The sequence below is a fragment of the Anoplophora glabripennis genome, unplaced genomic scaffold (assembly GCF_000390285.2).
Source record: "Anoplophora glabripennis isolate ALB-LARVAE unplaced genomic scaffold, Agla_2.0 scaffold343, whole genome shotgun sequence".
In the NCBI taxonomy this organism is placed as follows: Eukaryota; Metazoa; Arthropoda; class Insecta; order Coleoptera; family Cerambycidae; genus Anoplophora; species Anoplophora glabripennis.
In genome coordinates this window covers 4,261-14,074 of record NW_019416439.1, presented here as the reverse complement: position 1 = coordinate 14,074, position 9,814 = coordinate 4,261, and the positions used below count along the sequence as shown (strand labels likewise).

Below are 9,814 nucleotides of genomic sequence, written 5' to 3'. Positions count from 1 at the left end.
TTTTTTCAGGCGGTTTGTAGTCACTTCATTTACTTGTGTTGTGTACTTTTAAATAAAATAAGATGGCAAACAATACATGAAAATTTATTTGTAAATTGAAACAACCAAAAAATTACCAATTAATATTATACCTAGACAAAGCGAAAAGTGAATCAAAAATGAAATGATTTAAAAAATATTTTGTTCAAAATGGGCGCCTCCGGACTGTAGACAAGCACGACATCTTCTAATTATGGAGGTAGTGGCCGATCGACACTGAATTGGAGTTAATTCTCGACACGCTTGAGCTATTCGCTATCTTAGATCTTCTGGGGTATTAACTGGCACCTTGTAGACTTTTTGTTTAACAGCACCCCAAACTAAATAATCTATCGGTGTCAAGTCCGGTGAACGTGTGGGCTACGCTGCAGGTCCTCCACGACCAATCCATCTCCTGGGGTAACTAATGTTTAACCACTCCCTAGGACCTCTACCAAAATGGGCAGGACAAACCATCTAGTTAAAAACCAACTGTTAATTCGAGTATTAAGCGGAACATCTTCTAACAGACCTTGAAAACCATTTTCAAGGAGCTCGGTAAACATGTCAGCATTTAACCGATGCGGAAGGAAGTAGGGACTAACTATAGTGTTGTCCAACACACCCAACCATATGTTACATTGGAATTCATGCTGAAAACTATGTTCCCTTACCGCCTGTGGATTCTCGTAGGACCAAATATGGTTGTTCTTTTGGTTTAAAATTCCCCTTCGAGTAAATGTTGCCTCATTTGACCACATTACTTTTTGCGTAAACTGATCATCATTCTCTGCTTGGTTTATTTAAAGTTTATCGACAGAATCTAGAAGCACCCTTCCAAAAAATCAATTTTGCCATGAAACTATAAGAGTTAGGAAAAAAGTGAATCTACACTTTTTGTCAATAACAAACTGTCCTATCTAAAAACAGCATCATTTTTTATTTTCAGTAGGGCCCTATTATTTTTTTTTATAATTGAATCAGTCCCCATAACTCCGCCACTGGTTGCTTGCGGGACTTCTACTTCTATGGAAAAATGGTATCTTATAAGAAGATGTGTCATGCCAAATTTGGCTTAAATAGCATTCTTCATTTAGAAGTTATTTAAAAAATTCAAATTTACCTAGAAGGAAAGGACTGTATAAATACACAAAATATATAGGAAAACGATAGTTGCAAATACCACTATTATAGTTTATCTTGTTATTGAAGGGCTCTCCTGGACATCTTGAATTTGAGTGGAGGTTATCTAAAGGCACATGTAATACATAGCCCGTCAGCCCGCTGCAAAATATCGTATCGTTCATTATGCGCATGCTGACCAAAGAACAAGTATGCGCCAGTAAAGGTAATTGTTAATTGCAAAGAAAATTGCATTTTACAATTATATTTACATGTATGCGAAGTATACTAAACGGTATTTTAGCTATAAGCTATATAACAATTAATCAGAAAATGGTCAGCATATGAATTTTTAAACACAGTGCGTCCTAGAAGTAACGCAAAAAATTCGTATTTTACTTTATGTTGAGTTTTCACGAAAACGCTAAAACATGTCAATTAGTAAATAGGAATTGTCATTTTGTTACGTTGGTTAAACCTTTTTTGCGGTATGTTTCATAAACCTATGACGTCATCGACATTTTTTTTAAATAGCACTACCTAATTTTTTTAAGCATAAATGTATAGCTCTTTTGAAGGGAAATGCGTTGATATAGGGTTTGGCCTACTTTACTTTGACAGGTACGAAAAAAAAAAGCCAACGATTGGAATGGACATGGTTTGAATTAATAACAAACGTAGATATCACAAACTTATGCGCGAACAGTGCTATAGCAAAAAATGTGGTTTGGTTGATTGTAGGTACATGTTTCTATGTAGATTTGGTAGGTACACCCGATCACAGCGGCTATGTAGGTATTGTTTTGAAGACGACAGCTAATGCAATAGTGCCTCATATTATTGTGACAGTTACAAATACCATAACTTTACATTACGATGGTGTTGTGTTTAAATGAGAAACAAAGAATTGAAATCCTCATTATGGTTGGATACGGAGATAGGATCCGTAGTTATGATGAAGTCTGTTAATTATTCAATGCCAAGTATCCAGAACAACCAATACCTCCACCTACAGTATGCAGATTAGTACGCAAATTTGAAGACGCTGGACATGTTAGAGATCTGTCTAGATCTGGAAGGCCAAGGACAGTGATAGAAAATGATAGGCAAAATGTTATTTTTAGCTGTCACTGAAAATCCACACACTGCCGTTCGTCGTATCACCGAAACGAAAACGTCAACATATCAATACATAAAAACGTACCTACAATCAACAAAAACTCAAAACATCCACAAATTTCCATTTTTTGCTGTGGTACTGGTCTCGCACCAGTTTATGATACCTACTTTTGTTGTAATTTTAAACCATGTCCATTCCAGTCATTGGCTTTTTTTTCGCTCCTGTCAAAGTAAAGTAGGCCAAACCCTATCGACGTATTTCTCTTCAAAAGGACTATCGAGTTACGCTTAAAAAATTAGGTAGTACTATTTAAAAAAAAATGTTGTTGACGTCATAGGTTTATGAAACATAGCGCAAAAAAGGTTTAAGCAACGTGACAAAATGACAATTCCTATTTACTAATTGATGTGTTTTAGCATTTTTGTGAAAACGTAACACAAAATAAAATACAAATTTTTTGCGTTACTTCTGGGACACACTGTACAGGGTGTCCCTGAAAAGTATGGACAACGCTTGACCACAGGTTCCTTAGATGAAAATAAGAGCCTAACTTACCTATATACAAAAGTGCATGCCTACTGAGATATAGTCTTCTAAATATAGAATAGATAACCTAGTTTTTTTCAAATAATTTGAAAACTATTTTTTTAAAAAACTTCAAATTTGGTACACATATTTTTTATATAAGGGCAACGTAAATAAAAAATTTGGCGATAATACATATACAGAATGTTCTCTTTCTAGTGCATGTGCGCCACTGGCTACACTGCAATTTTTTTGGGTGTACGTCAGTGAGGCCAGAATTTGTATTTTTAAAAATAAGCACTATTTTAGAAGATTTATTTGCTCATACAAAATTTAGATATCGTTTATGGATTTTAAGTAAAATTGGAATTTTTTATACATTAAATATTGGCAAAAATTCCTATTTGTAAAAAATAATTTATAACTGCAGCCTCAAAGCAGGAAATAATAATGAAAAAACGTCACATTAAAAAAAATAACCACATTTTTAGTCTTAATCAATAAAATAAAAAATTAACACTAGTATTTTAAATAAACAATATCAACTAATAAATGTAAGAAAGGCAACATTAACATTTTAAATAAACCTAAATTGATATTTGTAATCACATTAAAATATTATTCCAGTAAATGCTCAAAGTGACTGCCTTGTTCTTAAATGCAAGCATTATTTCTTACAAAATTAATAAATTTTATCCAATAATTGTGCATTACCTCTTATAACAATAATTTCATTTTGTATTCTTTTCCATAATTCGCTTTCTGTATTTACTGAAAAGGTATAAACTGTTGTCCTCAATGCTCCCCAAAGGAAATAATTACATGGGTTTAGGTCCGGGGATCGAGGTGGTCATTTTAAAGGGGTATTATTTCCTCTACCTATCCATCAATACTCTATTAACGGAACTTTTTGAAAACCAACCGCTGCCGCTAACTTGTAAAATTTCTTCGACCCTTTCCAAAATTTGTTCCTCCAGCCAATAGTTCCGGCCGTACGTTGTCTACGATATAATATTACAGGTAAAAAACGTCCTGTTTCCCTGAGGCGTCTCTCCGCATTAGCAAATGTTTTGTGATTTGGAATTCTTGGATTAGAAAATCTTTCAGCATATGTTCGAACAATAGCACAACAATTTCTTTTGCAATACCCCAAAACTAATAACATCAGTTTGTTCAGCAAAAGTATAAATTGCAATGAAAACAAAGTAAGCTAAAATTAAATCACACTTAGCTTGACACTGAACCTTTTAATTATTGTTATGAATTTGTTTTTGTTATATGGTACCTCGTACTAGACTATTCTAATAATCTTAAAATAATTTTATATTATTTAATGTGTAAAAAATGCCAATTTTACTCAAAATCGAAAAAATCGAAAAATTTTTAAAAATATAAATTCTGTCGTCATTGGTATAGACACAAAAAAATTATTTGAAAAAAACTAGGTTGTCTGTTCTATATTTAGATTTTTTTATATCTCAGAAAGCGTGCACTTTTCTATATAGGTAAGTTAGGCTAAATAGTCTTATTTTCATCCAAGGAACCTATACGGTCAAGTGTTGTCCATCCTTTTCAGGGACACCCTGTATATAGCGAACAATTCAAATGACACTTCTATGACAAATGAAATCGACCCCACCTTCAAAAGCTGCAACGAATAAAATGAAATGTTTCTTTCGACTAAAAAAAGTAGATTCTTTATTTGACATGAATTTTTTTTTGTTACTGTGTTTCTATGTCAATGTAATTTACTGCTCAGCAAATAAGCATAATATATAGTACATACTTTTCAAGTTTTGAATAAAGATTATTTGTTGTGATAATCCCAAAGATGAAGCTTTGGCTTCTAATCGAATATTTTATGGCAGACTCCATCACATTTAAATGCGCGTCAAAATGAAATGCAGAAAATATGTGTTTATCTTTTGAAGTCTGTTTTTCGTTAAAACACTGTAATTGTTTAACAAAACATCGTACATCACACGTTAGAGTGAAATGGTATTATAAGTATGTGAGAATTTGTCACTCTTTTGCACAAGCACCTTTAAATCAAACAACTCACTTATAATAGCTTATTTCACTCACATGTCATAATGTACTACTATTCAAACATAAAAAAAAATTATACAGGGTGTCCCAGAATATGTGGGCAATCTCTTGGATTTATACAGGAGAAATAACATGACAAGACTCTATAAAAATTTTCCCTAGAGGGTTCGCCTACGGAGATACAGGCCCCTAAAGGACGCCCCTGAAAATCGATTTTTTTTTAATAACTTTTAAAATTCTTTGTGCAATTTAATTATTTTTAGAAAAAAAAAACAAATGTAAATAAAAGTGGCATTTTTTTCAATAGGCACAGAAAGAATGCAAATATCATCGGCTTATTTCTCTTTACGGATGTAATAAAAATCGTATTAAACAAAAATAGTTTCTCAATATCAATCAAGAGTGCCTTTTTTTAATTTAAAGTTCAAGCTATCTAAAAATATTATTTTTGTGGCTTTATTGTAAATGGTTTAAAAAAAATATTGTGCTGCAGCTAGTCCGTCCCTGACAAACCAAATAAGCCAAATCGTTTTTATAGGTCAATTTTTAAGGAGTTTTATCTGTTGTCCATCGTGTTAAAAAATAATTAAATTGCACAAAGAATTTTAAAAGTTATTAAAGAAAATCGATTTTCAATTTTTATAGAGACTTGTTATTTTAACGTCTGCTTGTATAAACCTGAGAGACTGCCCACATATTCTGGGACACCCTGCATAAAAAGGGTATACATATTACATATGTATTTTTTAAATTTAGATCCCACTTTGTCATTTCCCAAGGAGTTTCCCACAAGCTGTTTACTCGGCTGTGTATTTGTGGAAGACTGCATGGAGCAAGAAGCCTACCGTAAAAAATATCCAAATGGAGAAAGCAACAGTCCCTTTGTCTTGATTTGTTCAAATCCAATCATTTTGCCTATATTTTATCCGATTATTGGCAAACATAAAATATGTAAGTTGGTTTGATTATGTCTAGGAATTTGAAATAAGTTTGATAATGAAATCTTTAAAAATTTACAATTAAAATAATATAATTAGGTATTCCGTTTGTAGTTAAAAAATTGTGATTTAAGGTGTAAATGTAATTGGTTTTTTTTTTACAGATCCATTAGATAAGGAATTGCACAAATGTGCGAAGATGGCTTTACAGCATGCTAAGTATATTTCCTAGAAATGTTTTGTTTTATCTTTTGTCTCTGAATAAAAATTGAAACCTGATTTGTTGTTCTTCTTTCCTAGTGATTGGTCTGAATAAGTCACATGGCACCGTGGCCTAATTAGGCCTATTGTGCGTCCCACTACTAATCCTATTCAGCAAGTAGTTTTGTCCTTTTGACAAAGTCCAAAAGCTTCCTTGCTGACACTTTTCTTCCTAGTTCCTTGGGTTCCAAATAAGGTCTCCCCAGGAGTGCCATTCTACTACGTGCAAATCCCGGGCACTTGCAGAGAAGTTTCATCTGCCGAGTCAGCCTCAGCAGACCAGACTGTCTACAAGCTTTGGCTTATGTACATGTTTCCGAAAATTAACAGTGACCCGTTATGAGTCCCGTCACTCTCCTGAGCCGGATTTTATTCAAGGCTAGTAAATCATTTGCTCTTTCCTTTGAAGGATACTCCATGAGCTCTTTAGAATGGCTATGTCCTGGCCTTGAAGTCCAGTATTTCCTATGTTCTGTCTCTGTCCATTTGCCCAGAGCCCGCTTGACCACACTGGGAGATGTACCACAGACTCCGAGCCAATGAACTCTGTCTTAGATATTTATTTGACAATAACGTGCAAAAACAGTTTCAAATTTTGCAAAATAGAGGAATGAGAATTATATTACGATGCAATAGAAGTACTCCCATATATTTAATGCTTAACGTGTTGGAATGGATGTCTGTAGAATTACGTTTGAAATATTTAGCATTAGTTTTTATTTACAAAATAGTCAATCATCAATTACCTTCCTATTTCGAGCCGTTTATAAAATATGTTGGAGAAATACACAGTTATGATACAAGAAATGTAAATTGCTTATATTTGAATCATGCAAAATGAGCATCTGCGCAAAAAACTATTTTCTATAAAGGTTTCAAAGAATTTAACTCCTTGCCAAGTAATATTAAAAATTCTGTCTCTTTAACTGTATTTAAACATAAACTTCGTGATTTTCTAAAATAAGTAAGATTAATATATAGCAAATTGTACCCATGTTAAATTTTATGTTGTCATATAGTAATTGTATATTGTATTTTAATAGGTAGTATTATAGATATATGCTGTTACGTGATACTGTGTATATTAGGTATTTCATATTTAAATAAAGTTTATTTCTTTCTTTCCTTCCTAGCAAGTNAAAAAAAACAACAGACAATCGCTTAGAAAAGAATCCATAACACAATTAAAATAAAATACAGTTACCTAACAATAATCAAAAGTTTAAAATAAAAATCCTCAACTATAAACTATAAAATCAGCTGTCCACTCAATAGATATAATTTAAATTTATACTTGAATTTGTTAATATTAAAAATTTTAAAATTATCAGGAAGAGAATTGTATAAAGTGATAGAATTATAAGAAAAACATCTTTTAAATAGGGCGCTACGATGATGTGGCATTGTAAAGGTATTTTTAAATCGGATATTCCTCGAATGAACATTAGAACGCTTAACAAATTTAGTTTTTAATGAATAATAAGAAGGAATGGTTAAAATAATAAAATTTTATGCACAAGATTTCCAAGATGGTGACGTGGTCGATTCTCCATGTTGAGCCACTTAATCTCTACAATTTTGTGAGAAATATGATCAAATTTTCTTAATCCGTGTACAAGTCGACAACATGAATTTTGAACTTTTTGAATTCTATTTTTTTCTTGTACACTAAGGCATTGACCATAGACATAATCACAGTAATTAAAATAGGAGAGAACAAGTGACTCACATAACATAATTTTAAGTTTTTTATTCAGGATATGACGACTACTATAAATTTATCTAAGCAAAGAATAAGATTTTTGGAGTAATGTTTTCACGTGCTGATTGAATCGTAAGTTACTGTCAAGAGTCACTTCCAGATTTTTTACACTGTCAGTAATAGGAATTGGAATACCATCAATTATAATATTAAAGTTGAGTTTTAATATTTGTACTTTTTTCTTAGTACCAAAAAAAATTATTTTTGATTTGCTAGAATTTAATTTTAAATTATGTTCATCAGATAATTGTCTTACAGTTTGTAACTCAGAGCTGACAATAGGTCTGTTCCAACAAGAGTCAGGGATTGGTTCCGAACTGTCAGAAATGTGCATCCAACTAATTCTTGCGATATATTCACTGAAGACACATTTGAAACTTAGCTGGCCAAACATTTCAAACGGTTCGGAACCAATCCCTGACTCTTGTTGGAACACACCTATTATTGCATGCTTGATCCAGATCATTAATATCAAAATGATAATATAATTGAGTATCATCAGCATAAGCTTGTACTTTACATTGTTGAATTGATTCTAAAATGGAAGCAGTGTAAATTATAAAAAGTAAGGGACCCAAAATTGACCCCTTTTTTTTCTTGTCGTACCATAGAGACACAGTAATTTAGTAAATTTTTGTATTGTAACCAATCAGTATGCTCGTGAGTACGTTTAAATTTTTGAAGTGCCTTATTTCTTTGTTTCATGATTAATTTTAGATTAGGAGTCAGCCAAGGAGCTCGAGGTTTAGTAACCCTTACTTTTCTTACAGGAGCATGTTTGTCAAAAGGACTTATTAAAAACTTATTAAAAATCGAGATCTTTTTATAAAGATTAATTTCATAAATCATCTCAAACCAAGATATGTTATACAAATCATTTAAAAAATCGTTCAAATTAAAGTGCTTACAACAACGGTATGAAATAATTCTAGGCACTATTTTATTATTAGTAAATTTTAGGTTACAAAATACCATTCTATGGTCAGATATACCTTCAGCAGCAGTAATATATAGCAAATTTGTACCCATGTTAAATTTTATGTTGTCATATAGTAATTGTATATTGTATTTTAATATGTAGTATTATAGATATATGCTGTTACGTGATACTGTGTATATTAGGTATTTCATATTTAAATAAAGTTTATTTCTTTCTTTCCTTCCTAGCAAGTTCATCCGCTTTCTCGTTCCCACAAATGCCTTTGTGCCCTGGCACCTAACACAGTTTAACTGTATTATTGGTGGTCAGTTCAATCAGCATTTGTAAACAATCCCACATAAGTTTTGAACTTATCTTGTGTGCACTTAAAGCAGCTTTAATTGTAGCTTTGATTTGTTGTTAGTTTCTTAGAAAATGATATCAGTAGCGACCAACATGGTTTCATGCGAAGTCGCTTTACATCAAATTTATTATAGGTACCTTAAACAATACCGGTCGGAGCACCTTTACAATCAGAGCAAGTGGATGTGATCTACACTTGATTTTCTAGAGCATTTTCACCGGTTGCATCATGGAATCCTTACTTGAGTGTAGTTAGCCCCCAAAGTTAGCCCCCAAAACTAANCGGCGATATAGCGCTTTGACAGATGACGTTTAAGTTCATTTGCTATACGCTACGCCCTACGTCCAAATTTTCAGAACCAACTTGACCACGTTTTTATTTGAACGTTCGTTAGTAATTGTATATTGTATTTTAATAGTATTATAGATATATGCTGTACGAGATACTGTGTATATTAGGTATTTCCTATTGAAATAAAGTTTCTTTCTTTCTTTCTATTTTTAAATCGCCTCTCAAACTCTATCAAATGACATTATTAGATCGTCTCTATGGTAACATATGTCAAACATGCTATAGTCAACTGTTTTTGTTCAAATGGCACATTATACAGGGTGGGCCACCAGTAACTCCGCGGTCGCTAGGGACCAAAACGCTAAATGTTACAGAAACCTGTTTAGGTGGGTATGTGTAGGTTGATTACGGCTACATTTCGACAAATATAATAATTTATAACTTC

General features: G+C 32.4%; 1 protein-coding gene across 1 annotated transcript in view; it reads left to right on the top strand.

Moving 5' to 3' along the window:
* LOC108908452 (activating signal cointegrator 1) overlaps positions 1 to 6,051 on the top strand; it is a 15,931-nt gene extending 9,880 nt beyond the window's left edge. The window contains exons 8-9 of the mRNA XM_018712491.1: positions 5,591 to 5,785; positions 5,937 to 6,051. Of these exons, the coding sequence (XP_018568007.1) occupies positions 5,591 to 5,785; positions 5,937 to 6,004 (263 nt within the window). The 3' untranslated portion in view covers positions 6,005 to 6,051. The remainder of the gene's footprint in view (positions 1 to 5,590; positions 5,786 to 5,936) is intronic.
* Positions 6,052 to 9,814: the final 3,763 nt, after the last annotated feature.